Raw genomic sequence first — 25,831 nt, 5'->3', positions numbered from 1 at the left:
TTCAGCGGACTATGAGCGATGATCTCACTCAGATGTAAGAATTAGAAAGAACACAAGAAGAAGAAAAAAAGAGAAAAGAAAAAGAGGAGAGAAAATAACTCACCTGAGTCTCGTCTGGCTATAAAAGAGATCTATTAAAAAAGATCTATATATACATACATAAATCCTTTTTAGGAGATCTCTTTACATGTGTATATATATATATATATATATATATAAAATATATATCTATATATATATATCTCGCTCCACTTTGGATGCAGGATACGCCTGATAGTCAGATTTCAATATCCTTTAATCTCTATACACGCGCGTCGCGAGCAAACCCGAGGAGGTGAATAATGCAAAAAACGGCGAAGACGAAAAATATCGTATTTGCAAGTAGACGAATCGACGCGTTACTATACGTTTCGTTCCGAGTTGTGTCAATGATAAATCTTAATAGAAAAATATGTGTGCTCTAATTATAATATACATATAATTATTATTGCTCCATTGTATAAAGATTAACTAATGAAAACACGAATATCGAGAAAAATTTGCTCAAATATGCGTATTTCTGCATATCTCTACATATTTTACTTTAATCATATATCATAAAAATGTTGCTACACATCATTCCAGATCTAGTGCTTGTAATTTTATACAATATTTATTATGTATTGTACTTTGATGTTGCTTAGCAAATAGCAATTTCATGGAATGTTCGAATTTAAAATTCTGTTATAGAATGTTGTGGAAATATCATTAAAAAGAGCAAACTTATCCACAGGGATGAAAAGAAAAAAAGCCTTTATGTATTTTACGTTACTGAGGAATTAGAAATTTCGTGGATTGTTCAAGTTTGCATTAAAAAATTCAGCTTGTTTGTAAGTCGTTGAAATATCATTAAAAAACGCAACTTTTTCCAACTTATTCACGGGGATGAATCGTGAGAAGAAAATTAGGTAAACATCAACCGCCTTGAGCGACACATCGCGCGCGTTATTTGTGCGTACTCGAAGAAACATTGCTCGGGGGTTGATATGTCGGCGCACGTGGCGTCGTCAGGGTTGCTCCGGGAAAAAGAGGAATATTTGTATTGCGACATTGAGTAAGAATTGATGCGTGCATGGGGGTGGCACGAGGAACATGAAGACACAGCTCGTTCATGATTGGCCCAGTCGGAGTCGGCGAGGTGTGCGGTGTTCCGATCTAGTCCGAAGCCAGCCTGGTTTCAGTCAGCGGCGCAGATCCGTCGCGTACGTGCCGTTGATTTGTTTGTTGCTATACGTTGGTCGTTACTACTTGCTAGTAGTCGCGAAGACAACTCCGTATTGGATGTGAATTAAATTTTTATAAAAAATATAATTAGCGTTAATTTTTATTCATCGATGGTGAAATAATGAATTTTTCATGTGCTTCTTTGAAGTTTTAAGTCAGATAGAAGAAAAAGTTATTAAAATATTATATATAAACACTGTTATAGTGAAGTTTGTATTAATTCTGTAGTTAAATATATGTGATTAAAATTAATTAACCGTATAAAATAATTATAATATGCACGATTATAAAACTGAACCTTAAAGAATATATAATATATAAAATACTCGGATTCTTATTAAAGAAATTTTGGAAAATAGATATGAAATAATTATACTTTGATGATATTTTCCCAAAATACATCTCATTTAAAAATTAATAGAATTAAATAGAAATGTTACCAATATTTTTGAGAAATTTAAAATAAAGAATTTGGTCATATATAGTTCAGTATTTATATACAAAAAGTTATCTTGTTCAAACATGAATTATGAAATAAAACATGAAATTTAAATTATATGTTTTATAAAATTGCGTGTGAAGATCTAAAATTATTTTCGAGCTATACAAAATCCCAATCGTGATAACATTCCAAACAAGCAAAATGAATGGAAAGTTATACGCGAAGATGTAATAAAACGTTACATTCTTACTTCTCAATCAATTGAATGAAACTTGAACTAACTTTTAACGATTGTTCCAGCAGAAATCAACAGATACACAATTAAGCTTCTTCAACTTTCTATCAGATGAAGTGACAATGATGTGTGTTATAACCGTAATATGCAATATAAAAATACAATATATCATGACATTTCCTGTTCGAAATAACTCTGAATTGTTTAAAAAAAATCATCTCTTTTCATGAACTTCTAGGCATAAAATAACTTTAAACTAGACATAGAACAACTTTTAACTAGATATAATAACTTTAATAATAACTTTTCTTATGCGAGAGCTTATCACGAACACATCATATAGTTGAAAGTTGTGCATTTTTCATAAGAATTTTATCTATTATCTTATTCTAAACTAGTTTTACAACATAATAAAAAATATTTTAAAAGGATTTTTTTATTCCTTAAAAAATTATGAATTGAAATTTTCTCGTAATGTGCATACACACTAAAGCTACAAAAAATCCTGGTTATTTCTTGATTTTATACATTGGTATGTTATTTCTATAACGATGAACAGTTTTAAATTGTGTAAAATGAAATATTTGCACGCATGATTGCATATTGAAATAAAGTGTGAAATTTTACGCGATACCAAATGTTTTAGTGATTTCGTCGATATTTACGGATGTTCGATATGTTGGTGAGTACCAGATCCAGCTAGCATACATATGTATCTAATTTTTCCGTGATAAATCTTCTAAAAAAATGATATATGTATATACATACAATCTAATTAAATTATAGAAACATTATTAATTATCGACACATTATTAATGAGAAATATTATTCAAATAATAATTATACAAGTGCATGATTTAATAAAATAATGTAGCACACTTATTGTTATTATTTGAAAATATTAATGCAATGATTTATAATAATTATTATTATTTGATAATATGAAGACATAGAGATTTACTTGCTACATATATTTATTTTTAAACGAAAAATAATGCGATAAAAAATATTTATAAAAATATTATTCTACATTTTATAAATCTTGTATTACCTAAATATTATACATACTCTTACAGTCAAAACCTTCGTGTGAACATTATCGTGAAATCTAGAACTGTAATAGCTCAATAACTCATCGCATACGTTATATTTATGATTCGATGCATCAAGATACATCGTGCAGATTTTTATGAACATTAATCTCAATATTAGCGCAAATGTTGTAAAAATGCAATGTACACATAATAGACTTCACACATTGTGAATGCAATGCCGTGTACTAACCATTGTATACTAAACTAACACATTTATTATTATGGAGGTGATTAGCTTTCAAAAGCCTACCGCTTTAGGATGACTAATAGCATGTGTGAGTAGATTAATAGCATTGGCGGCAACATTAATGTATGTATGTGCACTGATTAATATTAAATGCTATCACATACGAATTTACCGAAATCTACAGGCGCGGTGTAAAAGTGTCATGAGCATTGAAACGCGTAACACAAATTATGTTAAATATTGTCACGTGTGTCAAGCATGGAGCAACCGTTTATACGTTATATGCATATGTTATCTACATATGTTATTACACTATTGTTGATTCACATCATCACACGTTTCTTGTTAAATACATTAATGCCTCAGTAATCGGACGAGCTTCCACGAATCGTTTTTGTGGTTTGGAAGCACTTATTGAGCTGTTATCACTATAATTGCTTTTATATTGATTTGCGTGTAGCAACATTTAGTGCGCGCCAAAATTCATTATACGAAAAAGAAGCTAAAGCGAAATTATTATGAATGATTGATACGTTAAGCAATTGTTATGTACATCATTTCCATTCTTCGGATGAACCGCTTGTATTTGAAGAATATTCGGAAGGCTTCCAAGAGATAAGGAGATCAGACTCGAAAGAGTATTAAGTCTGATTGATGTCCCGGATTTTCTGAAAATGCCATTTGTGCCATTCGGTACTTTTCGTACTTATAATCAGTCCTTGATATTTCCAAATGTTGTGAAAGATAACATATCACTAGTACTTTCACCTCTTCTCTAATTGATAAAAAAATTTGTTAAAAATTTTCATGAATTAAAATGTTTATAGCTTAATATTCTATAATTGACATTCTATAATGTCGTTCTTTTAATTTTTTGAATTTTTATCTTTAGAAAAAGGAAGAATTTACAGATGATTAGATTTGGATCATAGTGTATGGAAGAGAATTAAAATTATTCAAAAATAAATTAATAAAGTGAAGAGTGCCACACGATGTACTCATCGCTATCAAAGAAAACGATATGAAGATCAAATAATATCAATGATTTCCTGATTATCATAGTATTAGGTACCCGCAAGTATTGAAGACGAAATTTGAAGACAAATTTATCTAATAAATTAACATCCATAATTTCTTAATGTGAAAATATGCGGTTTGATTTCGCTGTTTGTCAGATCCTGTTATGATAATCAATTTTATTTACTTCGTTGATAGATCGAAATAAAAAAGAAAATTACATGAGTCCGTGTCTCAGAAGAATTACAATGCAAATATACGCTATTTGCTCAGGGCCATCGTATGCAAATTAAGAAAACTGAAATAAAGGGAAGCATTTTCTCTCTGAACGTTAATATTTGTTTCATAAGTCCATCATTTCTCATTTCATGAAGATTACGGTAAAGTACATAATAATATGTGTAACATATGTGCCGTATTTCTACGCGATATAAGCAAACCTGACCAGAGTTCATTTAGGCGACACACTTGAAGCAAGTGATACGTGCACACAAATGGCAGGAAGAGCTCCGAACATCTAATGCAACATTGCATTACTAATTTCATATTAAATTGTTTACATCTTCCCTGTCTACCCGTTTTCATTCAGCCGAGAAGAGATATGTTTGCCGTCATATGTTTTTATGAATTAATTTATGTATGAATATTTTCCCATTTTTTAGTTCTCCCAATTTTAAATAAAGTTCTTAAAGTTTCGTAGATATTTTCATAACATCCATTTGACTTTAAAAAGAACTCGCAGATGCTCTCTAGAACAAAGGAGTTTCAGGAGAATCGTGAAATATTAAAATATTAAAACTTAAAATATTATCAAGGCAAACAAAAAAGATAAAAATAAAATCGGTGTTAACTTTTTCTCGGAAGAAGAGATTGGCGAATCATCATTTTTGTTGATTCTTCCTTCTTCTTTCCGCGAAATTATAAATTCAATTGAAACACTTATTCAAGCATTTCGTTGTTTGCCGTTCTCGATGTTAATCGCACAGCAGTAAATATCCTTTGCACACGCGCTCGTACGTATGTACACACGTATCTACGTTTAACTGAGTACACGGCACGTACACCTATCTCGGCTTCGGTATCCCGATGGTTCAGAAATTCATTCCCGTTCCACATCCGTTTCTCGGGTGTGTTGAAGTGTATAAATGGGAATGGGGTGTCATCGTATGCTCGCAGTCGTTCACGCGCGCTGGCAATTGTGGAAACTGTCTCAGGCACTGGAACACGTTAACACTTTAATGCGTTAGCTCGTGAAACGGCTTGCTAGCTACTCCGGACTTCGGTTAACCCCAGCCAACCATTCAAGATGAAAATTTATCAATCCCGCGAATATTGCTTTTCGACTTCGGACGCGGTTACACTCCAATTAGAGATTGGGTTCTGCTGGGGGGTGCTAATACTAAACTCGATTCTACAAAATACTACTCGCGCGCGCGGAGAAATTTACTGAATTTGTCACAAGTTTTATTGAAAACAATTTGGAACTTTGTAACAGAACCCTTTCTCTCTTGTCAAATTCACCCGACAAAGCAATCTGCGAAAAATAATATAGAAAAAGTATATAAATTATCATTAACATATAAAATTTGGTAGCGTTTTATTGCGCTTATTGATTATATAATGAAATTTAATTAAATATTATCGCGATTGTTTAAACAAATTCTTAAGCTTATTAAGGGATTTATTTGCGTTAAATTATATGTTTTATTGTTTTAATAATTGCCGTTAAAATATACGTCGTGGGAACAGCTATTACATCGCATAGTGGCACAATAGAACGAAGCTCATAAATCATTGAAAACTGTCACATCATTCCGATAGGTATCGTAGGGAAGTTACTTAAACCACGCGTGAACTTTAAACAAATTCTATTCATAATTTCGCCGTCACGCAACGACGCATTTGATAGTGCACTTTGCTAGTGCAAGCTACTCGTGCTAATATCTCACTACGTGCGCGCATAATATTATAATCATATCAGAATTTCAGAAAATTAGATCAAGCGTCGCGAATATGCTTTTACTTTATTGCGCATTTTACTATCGATACTTTCTTCCTCGCGATATTGTTTATGAATATATTAATGTTCGAACTGTTCGACATTACAATTGTCATATAACAATACCATGTAGTATGATTGATACTCGCATGTTATAATAACAATGAAGATGATAAATGTTTTGCAGAACCATATCCATTATTCCTTTTATAACATTATTTTAAAACAATAAAACATGAACAAATTTTTTTTACCCAATGTACATTGAGCTTTATTGGAACATTAGAAAACAAAGAGAAAAGATTTAGGCGTGTTTAAAAGTACGATATATTATATAACAGCTAATCGATAAAACTGTCATAATGTTAACTGCTAAAATTGTGAAAAAAAGAACTTTTCCTCCCTGGAAGATAAATATGAGAAAAGAGCAACGTGGAAAAGTTCAAAGACCAAAATAACGCAAAACTTTTTTATTGCAATAGTGCTGTCTACGTTGTCAGATGCAAATAGCCATAAAATAATTTGGAGTACAATTGACGCAAACTCGATCGGTTACATCAATTGGATCAGTGTATACACATTTTGCATTTCACTGTTTTTATGTATTCTAAAATATTGTAAAAGGAGTTGCATTCAAAGCGTTAATTTTAAATAATCAACATGCAACATCTCGAGAGATAATAAATGTCAAAATTAAAAATTAAGGATAATAAATAAGCCGCATAATACAAAAATTCTAACAATTTGCATTATTAATTAAATATGGATATATGAATTTGAAGAATAAAAATATTTCTTAACGAATTGTATAAATATACGTACTCTCTATTTATAATTAATCATGCAACATTATACACAGGATTGTTGTTTGATACTTAATAATTTTTACATTTTATTCTGTTTACAGGTGTCCATCACACAAGACACTATCATAAAGTTCGAACTAGTTGAAATTACAATTATATGGTAAGGAGAGAATTGGAAAGTGCCAATGTTAATATCTTTTTATTTATTTTCTTTAACTTAATTAACATAATATTTTTGATAATGTTCGAGAAAGTTATTATTAATTAAAATAATTAAGCGTTCTCTAAACAATTCGCAAAAATATAAATAAATAATTAACTAATTAATTAATTGAAATAAAATGATAATAAATAAATTATTCACGAAACCGTAATAGAATCGCAAAGAAAAGATGCTGAAAAATATGTTTCAAATTGAAATTATGAAATAATTCAATATATGAAATATAATAATATATATACAAGAAGTTTATAATACTGTATAAAATAATGTGACGGATTTTAAAACGTTTGTAGTACACCTTTCAATTTTAGAACGATATAGAAAAACTAACAAATGAGAAATAAAATATACGTTCGAAAATACAATTCCGTGATAAGAACTCGATGAAAAGGAACATCTCAAAGTGACGTAAAATACAGCGCAGCAAAATATTGCCGCGGACATGAGCGTATGAGCCAGCGACGAGAAAGGCAACGAGAAGACGACGAAAGATCGAAGAGCACATGCAACAAAAAAATGTCGATTCAAGGACACAATTTGTCCAACAACCCGGTTACCACAGAGTATTTCGGTGCTTCGAGGACCGACGACGACGACTTGCTGATCATTACCGAGCTTCCCCAATTTTCTACCGTCACTTCCGGCATCGCCAATGTCACGTCGCCGGTCATTCGACAATCATCAGGCCAAGCTAGCATCTTGGAAAATCTCATTATACCGCTATACGGTACAATCTTCTTCCTTTCCATCGTCGGCAATTCCTTGGTGCTCATCACTCTGGCGAGGAACAAAAGAATGCGCACGGTGACAAACGTTTATTTGTTAAACTTGGTAAGTCTCTCTAATTTTATCTAATTTCTTTTACGCGAAAAATACGCCTGTCTTCTTTCAACTATTGGACAGTATTCAATGTTTTTTTATTGGGAATGACAGAAAAGTAGAAGACGTGTCTAAACGACTTGAAATACTTGCAATACTTGAAATGAAGAGCTCAGTGATAAGAAATTATTCATTATGACGATACACACACACTCTACATGACTTCTTACACTTATTGCTAGTTTCGAAATACGAGAAGTGAGAGAACAAAAGTGTATTATAACGATCTTTTTTAAACTACTGATAAGGTTAGATTTGGGATTTCCGAGATGGTGCGAACAAATTCGATTGTAATAAGCAGCAATGAGAAAGCCTCAAATATTTAATAATAAAAATTTTTGAATGCAACATTAGATCAAATAGATACTATAGTAACGTATATTTGTAATTTTTTAAAAGAAATATAGGTATTGTTTTTTATTCATGAATATGCAGCACTATTAAAGTTTGTAACACACGTGCACTCCGTTATCGATAGGAATATTGCCAGAGAAATTTTTTATCGCAGAGCTCACCGATTGATTTGATATTTTCATATATTTGACTATAATACGCTGATGATCGATTGTGATATTCGAAAATGATGGATTATTCATATCAATTACATTAGAGACAAAATGTGGCAATGTTGAATTATTGCATAATTAATTTTAATTGAATTCACTGAAGCTGAATAAGTTTTCATGAAATTTCTCGTACATATGTTTAAAATTGAAAATTCATGCAAACTATCAGCAAATACTAATTTCGATTCATTTTGCGCCGTGTTTCAAAACTCGTGATGAAAAAATGCCCTTTTTCCATTGTTTTTCTTTTATGATGAATGTATCAAAAAGAGGTGCTCTTTTAATTAGCATTAAAAAGCCAATGTTATTTTATTTTTCTTGAGTGGCACGATAATAATTATTATATGCAAATGTGAAAAATTTTATAATGATATGTTTTATAATTCTAGTTTTTTCTTTTTTCATTAAAGTTAATCATAATTGTCTCGTGCAATTATTTAAGCCTTCTTATGCCATTTTATGAAATGACTGTCTTGCGATGCAATATCGTGCTGCAAAATAACAGAAAAGAAGAATAATGTGAAAAACATATACGTATAAATGTATATTCTTGACAATAGCGAAACGAATATTTTCTCTTTAGTAATGTTGCATCCGCTAATATAATATTTGCAGAGCTAATATAATATTTGCATCCGCCAATATAATATTTGCAGAGCTAATACATATCATCATTTAACGCAACGTTGCATCCATAGACTATTTCAGCTAGATATTAAATTTTGTGAATGTATTTAAGAAATAATATCGCGTGTCCGCTTCATGCAATATTTCTCGCAACTTTTACGATGTCTCGTGCAGGTCCCTGAGCAAAAATGCTCGATGGCTCACGCGCAAGTTAATAAATAAAACTAAAAGAAGATAGGAGGGGTAGTTACACGAGAGCAGAAGATTCAAGGTTCCACGGTCCCGTGCGCCTGTCTATTTGCCGAACCATTTTTGCATATTTCGTTCGCCACGAAAAAAGCCACCAGCGGCAACATTTTTATAGTTGCACCAGCTGCTAGCAATTCATCACGTGTGCGTTGTCAGCATTCCGCCGACAAACGGAAGAGATGAGGGATGTTGGTCACGTTGGAAATGTTGGAAGTTCAAAACCTTTTCCTGCTACATATTCAATGAAGATAAGCGCGCGATTGTTCACGGATAAAGTAAATAATTCGAAAGATCTTTAATGGACATTATCCATTAGAATGATTGATCTATTAATTTCGTTTCATTACAGGAAAATGTTTTCTAAATAAGCATTTGACTTACATAAATTCGAAATTTCTTGTCGTAATCAGTATTAGTTGTTTACCTATATTCACCTATATTAAATATACTTATCATTAAAATTTATTATCAAGTTTTTAAGATATGTAACATTTACGTTCATCTAATTTAACTTAACCAATTTTCGCAAATTGGTTAAAAATACAAACGTTGTGGTAATGGAATATATTGTCAGAATTTTATCGAAAGCTAGATGTGAGAACTACAATATTGATAAAATATCGCATAAGTTTTTATGTTGACGTATCTTATTCCGATCGGTTGTATACGGAGCATTCAATAAGCGTATTTTACGGCATTTGCTTATATTGCTGCGTAAATTTTGAGAGAGTAATCAACTGTTCCAAATGTTTTTCTTTCTGACAGTATACACACGTATAGAAAAATGGTTCACGAAGAAATGTATTAATTTTTGAATATTTATATTGACCGACAGATCTCTCTCAAAGTTGCGTTCGCGAATTATGAAAGTAGTTCAAAGGCAAGAAATATCGACAGCATGCATATGCAAATACAAATAATATTCACAAAATATCGGTAGAAACCGACTGAAATCGATGAATATTGCATCTTGTTATTTTCTTCGCTATTTCGTTACTGCTCATCTCGGGAAAACATCCAATTAAAAACATTTGCTGCAGAGTATTGAAAACAATATAAGCAGTTTATGCATAATTAATACTCACGCGCGTGCAAAATATTTGAAATAGCTATTAATTGGTAATACACGGTGTAATATTGATAATATAAACGAGATAATATAAATCAGTAATATATGTACATTGAGATAATCCTTTAATTGACGTGCGCGATATAATTTTGGGATAAATCGACGTGTAAGATATAAGCAAATAGTACAACTGGCGATTATTTGGTAAACAAGTAAGATTTTTCTCTTATATGATTATTATTCAATAAAGTGACGTACAGCAGATATCTAACAAATGTAATTAGTCTTGGTAATTAGTTAATTAGTTCTTTGCACAGACATATAAAACATATTAAATATATCAAAGGCATGTTATTTAAGTTGTCTACTACTCACTGCTGCTAAACTCTTGAACAAGATGATTAAATTACATAAATTGCATTAAATAATGTAAGCTGAAAGGTAGATGAAAAAGTTCATTTTGGGGATTAAACATATTATATTAAGATCAAAAGAGAAGCTACCGCTTTTCTGAAAACGACTTCGGACGGAACTTTCATCAGACAATGCAGTTGCGCAGCCCCATAATTGCAAACGCGTTGTACGTGCTTCTTTACATAAATGTGATTTAGTACGAAGCATTTCATCGCGAGTGCGGAAAGTTTGTAATAACTGTCGTATCAACAATAAATCACGTTATATGTTCTCTGAATAAAAAAAAGAATAAGTACTAAAAATTCTTTTAAAACAAGAAAAAGGAATTAAAAACAAAAATTTAAAAAACCATGAAAAGTGCACATGTTTGCAACAGAAATTTTCTTAGTATACAGAGTATTGAGAATCTACATATAAATATTTCAAGAATTGTATTAATAATTTTATTAATTCAATATTAATTCAATAGTTAGGACATATATACACGTAAGACTGAACAATATATGATTTATTAACTTTATTCCATTTTTAAATTTTTGCTTGATCATAAATGATGATTCATGCAACTTTGTGTTTAATTAAATTCTGTAAGTAGTGTAATATAAAACTTACGATATGTATTCATATCGTTATCATTTCGTTCAGATTACAATAATATTATATAACCTTACATAAAATAAATTTTGAAACATTACAAATATTCATATATCGAATTCTCTGCAAAACTGCGTACGAATTTTAATAAAATAAGTAAATTTTAATATATAGACTAACGCAAAATTTCTTTAGAAATCAAATCATTTGTATAGAATAAATAAATACTGACGTAATTGTATTTGTGTCGAATGCTGTACAAGAGAAAGAATTGGAGTAAAAATATAAACGTTGCAATCACTCAATTATAATCGACAACATGATTTTATACACGTGTTACAATTTTTATGTTTTCTTTTATAATAGAAATATAAATATAGCAGAGATGTGAAACGGATCTTTTTCCTCTCCTTTTCTTTTTTTTTCTCTCTTTCTTTTCTTCCCATCTCTCGTATATTTACGTTCGTGGACGTTGCAGCAATCTGCGAATTTATCCGCCGCGGTCAATAAATATTTCTTTATGATTTTAGTGTATCATAATATGTATCTTCTTTACTGCATTTGACTGGAGCTGGAAATATTATGCACGAGAAAACTTTCAACAACCTCGTAGCTTGAAATCTCAAAGTATCTGCGCATTCATACAGAGCATCACGAATGGTATCGTCCATTTTCTGAATTCGTTATTACAACGATTTTTTGGTCCTCCATCCAATGTCATATGCCGGGCACACACTCTGCCAGTTTTTTAAGAGTATATGCCAAATCGTCATAAATAAAATGTAGTGGTGATTGCATATGCCATAGGCTTTATTTATACATGCGCAAATGCGTTTTTGACATCACAGGAAGAAAAACGATAATATCCTGACGTATATAATTTATTGATCAAATTTTTATTCAGGAATTATATTTTTCAGTAAACTTATAAATCTTAAAGATAAAAAACTGGTTGATGAACTACCTGATGATGATATTTTAAAGGGTTTGGATTATTCATTATCCATTTTATGTCGAGTTCAAGCGACCGACATTTATATAGATCTTTTGAGCAAGTTTGCACAAATAATAATTTTGTTATATTAATTTGGTGCATAAATAATGATTTGATGTATGAAAAATATATGATGTTTAAATTGATTTTCATTTTATTGATGAAAAAAAGTGATTAAATAACTTTTTTCATTAATTGCGTATAATAAAATGTCAAAGTTGAGACACTGTGAAATACCGCGCGTTGGTGTTTTTATGAATCAGGAATGATCGATAATGAATGAATGAAAATAAGCGATTCTACCTTGATACTATTTATCTAGTTTTTTATCTTCCTATTTGTACAGAGTATCTTCGAAATTGCTGAGTCAATATCTAACTATTATTTGTATAACGTTATTTTTATAGCTGCAATAAAAATTTGTAAGTTGCTTCTGTCAATATTGATATATCGAAATTTTATCTCCATTCTATTGTATGTTACTTCATATTTATACACATAGAGGTGCGCGCGTACAATATATCTGAAAAATATCGGAATTGACATTATATCAGTTCAAATATGATACAACGGCCAATCAGTTCGCCACGGCGCACTGTCAGCTTCTTTTGTCAGCTTCCAGAATCGTCTCGGGAATTTTTATTACGGCTACCTTCAAATTTTCTTCAAAGGGGTATCTCTGTTTCAATAATTATCGACTAAAATTTTTCGCGCAGAGGATACGATTATACAATACATATATGTATTCCATTTTCAAGACGCTGTCTCGAAGCATACTGGATGCTGTTTTCGTCTTACCATCATGTCTGATCAGAAATATCAAAGAAAGAATGAAAATTTCGTTTTCTTTTTGGTGGACACAATTTTTGTTCGAATTATATATTTCGCGAAGAATTTAAAATCAAGATTATAGAATGGATGAATATAATTTACTCATGCCGAAGAAAAATCAATTACCGCAGGTTATTTTAAACGGATTTTAATTTGCTTGTTTTCATGTTTTATCAGATTTTATTTTAATATAGTGTATCGTGATTTTGTAAATATAAGCTGCTTTATTAATGTGCGTGTGTGTGTATGCGCGTGGAAACACATACACATATATAATTTGTGTCATATTTCCTGCAGTAAATACCTTTCCAATTAGTGCAAAAATTTCTGCTATCAGTAAGAAAACTTTTCTTTTGTAGGAAAATACATTCAATAGTATATTCGTAGCCCGTGTATTTATCGTTTTTTATTTTGTTTTTTGGAATTAATCAATATAATTAAACAATGATTTCGAAATGTTCGAAAATGTTATATTTTTTGAAACAGAAAAGGTCGCACGGTGCTTGTCAGACAAATACATTTGTGAAATGACATTACTTCAATTTTTTATTAAAAACTCACGAACGGGCAACAAAGTGTTGGTCTTTGGAGCTCGTAGTACAAAATCCATTAATTGTTTTCCCACAAATCTGGCTGTTTTTTGTTTAACATTAACGCCTCATAACGCTCGAATAATATTGACTGATTTAAAACCATTTGTGGTTAAACACTTTGATCACTTTTACGTTTTATGTAATCCAGTTTTATCAAATAAAATATTTTGAAATGTTTTAAAATCAGGAGAGTGAAAAATATGTTTCCAACATTTATTCCGTCAAATTCTTTTTAAACCGAGATGGAAAAATGCAAAAATAATTTTATATTAAAAATTAAAATTTAAGTAAGAAACAAAAGTTTCATAACATTTTCGCACAATTTAATGCAAATTTAAAGACTGCTTTTACGTCGATATAAAAAATGTAATTGTTTGTTTATACAGAATTAACGCGGTTGGTTTGTATATGTTGTGGAAATCCTGCGATTCTAACATTTTAATATTTAGGCAAATCTCCGTGGGATGCAATACCGTTGATTGTCGCGTGAAACAATTCATATTTCGCAAACAGAATTATGGCTATTGCGTTTGTCAAGTTGTTTTTAAAACTATTTTTCACGGATTTATTCTACATTACATTTTAATCGTTCAAAATACAATCCAAGTACAATCATCTGTGTTATCTTGCGGTTTGAGTTAAATTTCCTGTTTTTTGTACGAGACATATTAATGAAATTATTATTCGTTTCTGTTTCAGGCTATATCGGATCTCCTACTTGGTGTATTCTGCATGCCGTTTACTCTTCTTGGTCAAATTCTTAAGAATTTTGTCTTCGGTCTTACGATGTGCAAACTGATACCATATTTTCAAGGTAAAGTTTCTTAACAGATTTTACGACTTATTATGTTTAGCGACTTAAACGTTTTAATTGTTATTATTAAAAGTTAGCATTCAAATTTTTTTGCTTCATCACACACGCATGTAATACATAAATATGTAATATATATATAAATAAAATCAGTATAATTTTTTAAAGAGAGTTATAAATGTTCAAAGATTTACGTAAAACCGTAAAGAACAATTTTGCTGGTGATTCTTTGAATGTTCATAACTTTTTAATAAGACATAAATTTATGACATTTTTTTCTTTTGATCTTCATCGTACATTGAGTTTTACAGTTATGTGATCCGAATATGGTTACACAATTATAAATCCGATTTTGACTTTTTTGCGCAGCATTGTACAAATCTGCCCATCATGCACATATTTTAAGCGAATATTTCAAGAATGTTTTATGGAAAAAGGAATCGAGGATAAAGATCATCATGCATCGCTTGTCTTATATAAAATTTTTATTCCTTTGAAGTTTTAAACATTTTTTCGATAGACTGCTCGCGATGAATAACATGATAATTGTAAATGAAAGTTCGTGGGCGTATCATACGTATACGGTATAATCTTCTTTCCGGCAAAATCTGCTTTGAAATTGAAATTGTGTGAGCGTAATATGCGTTTTACGTCACGTCATAGATATCAATCTTTTTCTCGAGACATTTTTATTTGCCAAGCAGGTAAGCGTGGAATAATTAGTTTTCCCTTCTGTTATTGCGGATTATATCATAGCCGAGTCTGTTTCGAAGCGACCTAAATTCACATTTGCATCCATTTCTCAAGCATAGAAACAAGAAATCTTCAATAATGGTCTTTTACGGATAAAGAAATATAATGCGATAAAGGTACAATGCGATTAAATATAACAGATAGAATATAATGAGACGCCACTCTAGCAAAATCTCTATTTTTAGTCTCACCTAATGAGCGGTTTCCGTGTCGCGATATTATCAAATGTATTAATGAGATTGTGTATGACTAATATGCATTGGTGTATGACTAATATGCAAAATCCGAAGCATTTCATGTAAATTTTTGTAAAAATGTGACTGGAACAATAAGCGTTATTAAGCGCTTTGTATGTTGTAGATGTATGTTGTAATAATAAGGATTTAGATCATCTTAAAACACATATAATTAAGCTAAATTTTAAGAATTATTTTTAATCTCTTTTTTTAACAGAATAAAAAATATTTAAGCAGGAAAGAGATTATTTAATATGAAGTATAAACTGTTATTAAATATTTTTTATTAATTTTTATTCATTGTTTTAGAAAGATGATACACTCAATATTATATCGTAACTTGGCCTACATGATTTATTCAGCCATTACCTGAAAAATGATCAATTCCTTTTGCATCGTATATTCTTTCTACATATATTGAATACGGAAACATAGAACAGCAGAGATGCCTGTTGCAGAGATCACCTGTGCATAAGATAGATAGCACTCTTTTGTCCATCTTGCTATATAAAGGCTCTCCAGTGAAGGATATTTGAGAAGTGCACCGGAAATTTATCGGATATATTGGTGGTGCTTCAGAGCGATATTGAAAAGACCATCGTCCTTCTCAATTTAACCAGCAGTACGTTCTCGTCTGTTCTATGGCACGTTCTTTTTCGCAATTTATATCAATAAAGACGAAAGTGATGAAGCACTTTAGATTCTCTCAATGTATCAACGGACTTTATACGTGAACTTATGCGAAATATATGCGACAGCCTGGAAGTTCAACAAACAACCATTTATTATTATGACTTCTAAAAGCATAAAATATCAGATAATATCCTTTTTAATTACATTGAAGACGAAATAGAAAAATTATTATTAATGTCAACGAATGATTAAGATGTGAGGCTTCTAATGACTCATATTTCCTAAATCTGTTATACTTACTTTATGTAAGTTTATATACGATGCTTTAATCTTCATATAAATAATCTGTGAAAATCTGTTTCTGAAAACATTTTTCCAAATAGATGATATATAAGTACGATATATTTAATATAACGTGATATTTATTATTATATCTCTATTAAGATTAAAGAATCATTTGATGATTATGCTGGTAATCAAAATTAATTAATGTAATGAAAATACGAACTGGGAAATAATCTGCTGTACGACATGTACATATATATACATTTTAATTACACATAGATGCCATGTCGATTGGATGGAAAGTCTGTGTTACACGAACGGAACAATTTGTACTTATAATACTGCACTTTATTGCAATAGTATCTGATTAAATTCATAATTTTATCTTACAAGTTAGTAAAGATTTTTCATCAACAGTTTTGACACAAAATCTTACGTAAGTAGGTCAGGGAAGAATCTGAACTAATTGCGTAATTGAGTCTGAACATCGACAACGTTTCTTGTAAAATCCACTCCTTTATTTGTGCGCTTTAAGCTGTATGTTGCGAAAAACTCTTTGGCGACACTTTCAATCGAAACTCCTCTTGGTACCTCTCTTTTCTACGGTTGATGAGTAAGAAGAAAACGAATTGAAATTGAAATTGAACAACGATTCTCTGCATGTGTGCGTTCATTCTTTTTACGTATAAATAGTACTTAACTTTGTAATAGTCTTACTGTTACTGAATATTTCGAAATACTTTTATTAACAACAATTATGTTAACATTAAACGTGCTTTCAATTTAGTCCGGCATTGTTTCATCGAAAGAAATAAAACAATGTGCTTCCTTCTTTTTCTTTCCGATATATTTCGAGACAATTAAATTTACCGATTTATTTAATCTCAAGTTGAGAACTATGTAAGTCAAAGCGTTAATTGCAAACCGATAATTACAATCTGACGACGTTCTATTGTACGATTACACAATATAAGTATTGATTCTTCTATTGCTTAGTTTTTTCGTATAAGTATATGTATATATGCCGATAAATTATCATGGATTATTAAATTAAATTAAATGTTATAAAAAATTACGAATCATGGAAAGTAACGTACGTTAGATTAGGTATAAAAATTAGTTCATACGTTCACATGTTCATAAAGCTTGGAGATTCGATAAATCAGATAGATTATGAGGCAACTTCGATACACGATGTATATGTGCCTTTTTTAGCTGTATCAGTCTCTGTGGGAGTGTGGACATTAGTTGCTATATCTTTGGAACGTTATTTCGCCATTTGCCGGCCGTTAAAGTCAAGAAGATGGCAGACGCAATTTCACGCCTATAAAATGATCGCTGTTGTATGGACACTTAGCCTCACATGGAACATGCCAATCCTCGTCGTGTCGCGACTAAAAAGCTTACGTGGAGGTAAGAGAAAATGAGTATATAATAATAAATTTATTAAAGATATATTTTTTATGGATATGTCCGTTTTAATAAATAAATAAATATATTTATGCATATATAAACAGCTGAATGGTTTTGTTAATGGTAAAATATCAGAAATATAAGATTAATTTATTTATGATTTATTAATGCCATACAAACAGTTTCTTTTATATTATAACACATAATATAGAATTCTATATTATAAATGTTTTTATATTACACTTTGAAATTGTGTCTGCTTTTTTTAAAATTTATATTATACACATTAAAATTATTTGTTGTACATTATATAACAACATCTTGGATCTAGAAATTTATTAGAATTATGTTTGATTGTTATTAATAGTTAATACTTAAGGTAATTAAGGGAATATATAGTAGAACATGTAAACCGATCTAGACGTACAATTATATGTATACAGGAGCGGCAACATCGCTGTGCATGTTACCTCATGTAATTCCTTCAGAGCTAATTAGCAAGTTTGGTGTTTCTTGAATCCGCTATTGAAGCAAGAATCAGTCGCGTCGAGTTGCGACATTATCGATATTAAATTATACTGTACATATAAAAAGTTAATTATGCTATCTTTTTCTTAATCATTAGATCCCCTACATTGATATAATTCACTAGTTTGCACATTAATTACATCATGATATTAACGTCGAACAAATTTGCAAGATTTTTCAGACCTACCATTCCATTTGTTAATGAAAAGTCTGGGAAAGAAATGAGAATTCAGTTTTAATTAGCGAAGTTAATTAGTGGCTACATTTACGGTTTTTCCGTTTTAGAAAATGCGAGATTGCGTCACTCTCTGTTTTAAGAGCATGATCGATTAAGGCGTGGTTGTTTTCTGCTAGGAAAATGTGATAGAAACAGCTCGAGACAAGATCACCAATGTCGATGGGTTGCACCCATTTTATAGCTAAACTTTTTTATATCACATGACTGACAAATTTCAGGAAGACGTAAGTGTCGCGAGGAATGGCCAAGCGTTGGCTCCGAAAGGGCATACAATCTCTTTCTGGATGGCACGTTACTCTTGGTACCATTGCTACTCATGAGTCTGGCTTACTCGCTCATAGCGATAAAACTTTGGCGCGGTTTGAAGCTTGAGATACGGCAGTCATCGACGCGTACGAAAAGACGTAAGTGAAGTGTCACTTCGATGCTTAGACGCAGATGTGGCTGTTCCAATTTTCGTGTCATATCTTGATGCTTGATGTCAGCATCTTGGAACAACATTCTTTAAAGCTGGCTCCGTCAGTCTCATTTTCGTCCTCGCAAATTTTCAGCCAACGCTTATTGAGTAAAAAGTTTATGCGGAAGATCAAAGAAATTGCATAATAAAACTATTGCGAAGTGACACTATCTGAAATTCTAGTATACAATATTGATATATAATTATTGATATAAATTATTAATATACAATTACTAAAAAAAATATCGCTAAAAAAATTCTGGCGAAGAGAAAATTGGAAAAATGTGCGCACTTGTGTGTTTTGTTCTCTAACTCAATATTTAAATAAATCAAATTATTTTTCATATTAAAGAGAGAGAAAGAGAGAGTTTGAATATTATAATTAAATGAGCAATATAAAACAATTTCGCGCATTATCATTTTTAGTATTAAGTATTAAAATTAAGTATTAAAAAGATTTTAAGAATTAAAATCTATATTAAGATGGAAGATTGTAAGCGTTATGCATTACAGTCGGAAGAGCGGGTTTGAATGCGACAATGCGGGACTCAACTTACAACAATAACAGTGATCGTGGTGTAAGATCGACGATGGTGTTCGGTGCTTGTGGCCTAACTTCGAGATCTCGTCGGGGCGTCTCATCCTCCTCGAGACATTTTCAAAGCGCGCCTCAAAGTGTACCATCTAGGGTGAGAAAATACTGAGCAAAGTTACCTTGAGGTAGAAATCCAAATTATCACGATCTTATCTTATATAAGATGTTGTGCCAAGGAGACAAGAGATTGCGAACATATTACTTCTTTAATCTCTTACTTGTCTAACTACTTTAATCTTACTACCATTACAGACAGTACTCTCTCTGAAAGTTGCAGTAGTAATATTGCACCTTTAAAATTCAGATCTACTCAAATTCTAATAAGAAGAAATTCCAAATACAGATATAATAGAAATATGAAATAAATATAGAAAATTAAAGCAGAAAGGAAAATTCATAAAAAAGTTTTTATAATATAAAAATTCTAATGTAGAATATATAAAAGTTTTCTTATTTGTTTAGTCGCGATCATTAGCTTCTCTTGACTAATTAAGATTTCACGATTTGATAAAATGAACGAATTCGGCTGAGCGAGTGTCAAATAAATTTACGGAATTAGGGTGGAGCGAGTTAAGCCGTCCGCGAGACATCTCCGAAACACTCAGACAACACGTGCAAAATAGTTAACTAAGATTAATGCAATAGTTAATCGTGTCTCTCCCTCTTTTTCTTCCCCAAAAGAAGGTGCGGTTACCACGGACGATGGTCTCCAGGGTACTTACGGGCAACTGTCACCGTACAGATTTGTCCCAGGGACCCAGAATTCAGATACGGGCGAACGGAAGCGGTTGTCTGACGCGGGAGACAAAGGATAACTCTAACGAGGATCAGCAGAACTCGATCTGTCCGCTCAGCAGACAGCACGTGATACGCAGTAATTACATGGGGAAGAGTATCGAGGCGAAGAAGAAGGTACGTGAGAGAGCAATAATCGAATTGAACCTACTGAACTACCATAAACAAATAAATAAACAAATAACGATTCCGCAGAGAAAATCTCGACAAATTTCTTGGCAATTTAATACGCGTATTACGTGTGCTTGTTACTGCATATAAATTGCGCACGTTGTGAGTCCATAATGGCGTAGCTCGTCGGTAAGCTTCCGTTTCTAGGAAATCGCCGAATCTGGAGCGGATATAAGAAAAAACACGTTATTGCGGTGCACGCTAGGGCGCGATATTCATCAACTTCTTTTTATATTGACCTTTTATTCGGTTGCAACTTCCAAAGGAAGTCTTATGCTTCGTAAATACAGGATATATGTATTATAAATTATAATATCTTATTTGTCATCGTATGCATTATGTACATTACTCGTAAAGAAAACGAAAATTTATAGATAATTTAATTTTTAAAAAATATTATATTGCATAGAGCGCTATTCGAGTCATGATCACAGAACGTTATGCGCGCAATTGAGAAAGCGACGATATATACATGTTGGTTCCTCAATACAAAGTTCTATCAGAGATGCCACCGGAACAATGACGCTTGTCGTGTTGAACGGACCTTCCGCGCTATTGCAGGTGATCAGGATGCTCTTCGTGATCGTGCTGGAGTTCTTCGTATGCTGGGCGCCGTTGCATGTGATCAATACGTGGTACCTCTTTGCGCCTGATCTCGTGTACTCAGTGGTCGGAAGCACCGGCATCAGCCTGGTGCAACTGCTGGCTTACGTCTCCAGCTGCTGTAATCCCATCACGTACTGCTTCATGAACAAAAAATTTCGTCAGGCATTCCTCGGACTCTTTGACTGCCACCGTTGCTGGAGGTAAAGTCTACAGCTAAAGTTGTACGTAGATGCGTGTATTATGCATTTTCTCTCATGCTGTGAAAGCTTAAAAGATTACGATCACGTAAGACGAAACTTCCCACCTGCCGTATAAATTTCTTTACGAGTCGATATTGCTCGGCTGTGTCGCAAGGAGATTAATTTCGCGAGAGATCCGGAGAAGAGTTCTCAACCATGATCAGACGGTTAGAGGGATGCAATTACGTAAAAGCCGTTTCCATCCGAAATCCGGAGTTGTTAACGCGATCCCGGCCGCTTTCAAATGCGCCCCGCTTTTAAGGATTCGCAGACAATAATCGCAAAAGTAACAAAGCTCGTTGTATAAAGTGCTCTTAAATACACGATACGAATGCATAAAATTATAAAATGTATGCGCGAATTTTAATTGCAACGTTAAAATATCTCCTATAATATATATATTTTTAACGGTAACCGCTGGAAAATAATGATAATTTATTAGAAATTATGATTTCCGATAGGAAACCATAATTATTGATTTAGTATCAAGGTTTATGCGAAATATCACGATTAATTTGTCTGCTGGGAACGTTCTATCACAGACGTACAATTTGCATGAACGGGCTTCCATTTTATTTCAGAGTAAGTTGCAGGCACAATGACGTTGCAATGGCGACCACCGCGAATGCCGGGCAAACTGGTAATAACAGCGAATTAAGCGGAAACGACTCAGCGATGTATCTTGGTAGAGCGTCTCTCGTCGCCAGATCAGGTATCATCATATTGCTGAACTGATTGTCTCATTAGTATCATTGCATTTCTCTCTTTCTCTTTTCTTTTTCACATTTAGAAATTGCAATTTCTAACATTTGATCATGTTCCCGTGATATTATGTAATAATCAAAATTATCTGTTTATTAAGTTATTAAAACATTACATGACAATATTCGTAATATCTTCTTTCCAAGGTTTTATTACTTTATAAGATTATTGTCTTATAATAATTTTTATACTAAATTTTTAGTCAACGTCAACTAAACGTTGCGCCTTGTTCGCTCGAGAAATATAAGTAAAATTACATTCGAGAAAATATTTTTTTCTCAGTTCGTTGATTGCGATTTATAGTGAGTCGAGTGATAGATAACACTCCACTTCTGAAATTTCGATGGCACCTCTGCACGCGTTCAGGTGCATACGTACGTCCAGTTTACGCTAGCTACATATACAGTTACATAAACAGAAAGTTTTAAATGAGTAATTAGCCCTGTTCTAATTTCTACTTGAAGCTTATAATTATTGTATTTGTCTCATGAGAGAGTATCAGTTTGCGTAACTGATAATAAAGCACAAGTGAAGCAAGAGCTGCATAATGCGCAGCACGTAAGGAACGCGCGCAATATTATCATTATTTTATAGATTTCTCGCATAAAAATATAAAAAATTAATAATTAAAATAAATACAAGTTCACAAGTTTATTTGGTTTTTTACAAAGTTAATTGATTCTATTTGTAGCTCTTATATGTTCTTCGTGGCAAGGAAATATTACGCATTGTTTCAGAGGTGGTACGGTTGCTAAAGGAGGAAGATCGCGTCTAGTATAGACCGTGCAAATTATACAACGAAGCGGCACTACTAACTGCTTGTATCTTCGCTTTAATTCAGTCGGATGAACTATTTCTTCTGATGATATTCTCTGGGAACTGGCCATTGAAGAATCACTTGTCCTGGAGACGGTAAGGAACTCGTGTACGTCGACGCATCTCATTGCTCACCGAGATCTTTCTGCATGGACAATCTCAACTTCTTTCATTCGACTAAAGAGAGAAACGTTGACGTGTTTTCAATGTTTCGCGAAGTGTATATCTCTGATCTCTGATCTAACGAAAATATCAGAACTTGTTCTCATGTGTAGTTTTTAGACAATTTATAAAAATTGAGACATTCACGAAAAAGGTTGTGTTTCCCCGAATCATCATCAAGCATCATCTTCGAGTTCTAATCGATTATTCACACGTTGTACATACGTATTTACGTATTTGAATCATACATACATCGGATGAGTGAGGAAATAATGTGGCAGTCTTTCAATAAAAATCGATTAGTTTGCATCCAGAAGGTATGTATCTATTCAATTAAATAATTGTTCTTGTTTTTGAAAATTCCTTGTAAAATAATACATTATATTGCCATTAAATGGTACTTGCGATGTTATCTATTGAAGTATCGCCAATAATCTTCTGATTCATTTATAATAATATGTATGTGTGCGTGTGCGTGTGTCCGTGCGTGCAATAGTTCAAAAAATTAATCCCACTAACATTTTTGTATAAATTAAACAGATAATAGATGAAAACCTTACATTTTGTTTTTATTTTTAAATGAAATGAAAAATCCGTTTATCGTATTATATCTAACAAATTGGCAATCTATGAGATTAATAAAATTAATTTGTCAAGAACTCGTGCAGTTTATAATCGATTGACATGTCCAACAGAGATGATGAAAGCGAATGTATTTCAAAATCTTTAAAATAATATTATATTTTTGCACCGATTCTTACTCATTAAGTATATTATAACAATGTAGTCTTTGTCATGTTAAATATCTATAGCATCGCAAAAAATGCTATTCTCGAAAGATTAATAATTAATTTTACGAGATAATACTTCATGTGCTTGCATGCAGAAAGTGACAAAACGCTTTGGGTACTTTCGCGGGCAAGCTTAACGCAAGTCTGTAAAGTATATATTTATCCGGCGAATATAATTTTATCTGAAAATCAAATATGCCATCCCTGGCTTAATCGCTGATTCATGTTATTTTAATTAATTTTGTGAAACAGTTTTATAATTAATGTTTGCAGACACATGCTCAATTATCAGATACTTCAAGCTAATTGCAGCTTCTGAACATAATACAGATTTAATCCGATAGCTTTTTAATCAAAATTATAATTAAAAGTTTTAACGAAATCTGCAGAAAAATATTACGCTTCAAAAATATAATATTCGATATAATATAATGTTCGAGAATTTTTGATAAAATCTACATTAAATTCATGTGCGAATGCCACGCGAGACATATAATGCACGTACTTTTCATCGTACAGATCTATAATACATTTGTTGCGTGTAATACGCCTTCTGTTTCTGTGTATATAGCATATTTTATGAATTGTGGCATTCAAAACTTACTTGACTTTTATTGAATATATTTATTATTTTAATGCCTCTTTTCTTGTATCTTGATTCCATTGAATATCATGTATCTTGACATTCATATCACAGTAAAAAATTTTTCAGCTACCCTTATCAAGTTATTAAAATATGTAACGGCGTTGTAAGTTAGTTGCGCAAAAATATATATTGTTCGTAAAATAAAATTCATGGCCTTTTATATTCTTCTGAAATACTTAAGAAACATCCGTAACTTCTTCGTTCAATGAAATGAACATAATGAATTAGAATTAAGATTAAGTTTAGATAGAAAATGTGGACAAGAAAATTTAATAAACTTTTTCAAGCATGATTTTGTAATCTGGATTAATCTTTTATCAAGCACACATTGCTTTTTTAATTTTACTGCTAAATGTATTCCTCAATTTTCCAACTTTTTCATCTACGCTTAAGAAGAGTTTCATTTTATTGCTAAAACATATTGCACATTGAAGTACCATTTCTTGGTGCGAAAAAGTAATACCAATCTTGCTATTACTATAGTATCAAGAACTAATAATGTTCATAAAAAAATTGATAGTACTAAAAATGATTTGATAAGTAATTTTTATCACTAGACATGAGCGAAATAGACGTAAAGCAAGTGAAAGAAGCGTTAATGGCGAGATTCATATAACACGGGTTTTCTCTTCTACGCAATACATACACATATATGAATTAAACACAAATATTTGTAAAAAGATATTTCTTTGTGCTCTTTTTTATTGAATTTTGAGTTTATTTCGTTAACATATCCGCAATGTTGCCAAAGGGCAAAATTGTTGCCAGTAGAAAATTGATTACAATGCTGCAGGCTTTCGTATCACTCATAT

At 31.7% G+C, this 25,831-nt stretch overlaps 1 protein-coding gene across 10 annotated transcripts; it reads left to right on the top strand.

Moving 5' to 3' along the window:
* The first annotated feature begins 1,202 nt into the window (after positions 1 to 1,202).
* LOC105278338 (cholecystokinin receptor) lies at positions 1,203 to 25,311 on the top strand. 10 transcript variants are annotated; one of them, XM_026973101.1, is made up of 13 exons: positions 1,203 to 1,472; positions 2,009 to 2,067; positions 2,587 to 2,622; positions 7,145 to 7,203; positions 7,421 to 8,097; positions 14,782 to 14,896; positions 18,016 to 18,213; positions 19,198 to 19,383; positions 19,950 to 20,125; positions 20,713 to 20,943; positions 21,559 to 21,803; positions 22,424 to 22,554; positions 23,342 to 25,311. In XM_026973101.1, exons 5-13 carry the CDS (start codon positions 7,717 to 7,719, stop codon positions 23,377 to 23,379), a joined length of 1,701 nt encoding a protein of 566 aa, XP_026828902.1. In that variant the 5' UTR covers positions 1,203 to 1,472; positions 2,009 to 2,067; positions 2,587 to 2,622; positions 7,145 to 7,203; positions 7,421 to 7,716; the 3' UTR covers positions 23,380 to 25,311. The 10 variants fall into 10 exon arrangements, with proteins under 10 accessions (XP_026828902.1, XP_026828903.1, XP_026828901.1 ...); XM_026973102.1 differs by lacking the exon at positions 2,009 to 2,067 and having other exon boundaries at positions 7,560 to 8,097; XM_026973100.1 differs by lacking the exon at positions 2,009 to 2,067.
* The last annotated feature ends 520 nt before the right edge of the window (positions 25,312 to 25,831 follow it).

This window comes from Ooceraea biroi, chromosome 10 (assembly GCF_003672135.1).
Source record: "Ooceraea biroi isolate clonal line C1 chromosome 10, Obir_v5.4, whole genome shotgun sequence".
Lineage (NCBI taxonomy): Eukaryota > Metazoa > Arthropoda > Insecta > Hymenoptera > Formicidae > Ooceraea > Ooceraea biroi.
This window is presented reverse-complemented; position numbering and strand designations above follow the sequence as displayed.

Bases quoted from the DNA above. Each gene is read 5' to 3' on its own strand.
- LOC105278338 (XM_026973103.1), top strand. From the start codon at position 7,717: ATGAGCCAGCGACGAGAAAGGCAACGAGAAGACGACGAAAGATCGAAG. The intron at 20,126-20,712 runs GTGAGAAAATAC...CTTCCCCAAAAG, and splicing joins CTCAAAGTGTACCATCTAGG to AAGGTGCGGTTACCACGGAC. The intron at 20,944-21,558 runs GTACGTGAGAGA...GCGCTATTGCAG, and splicing joins GTATCGAGGCGAAGAAGAAG to GTGATCAGGATGCTCTTCGT.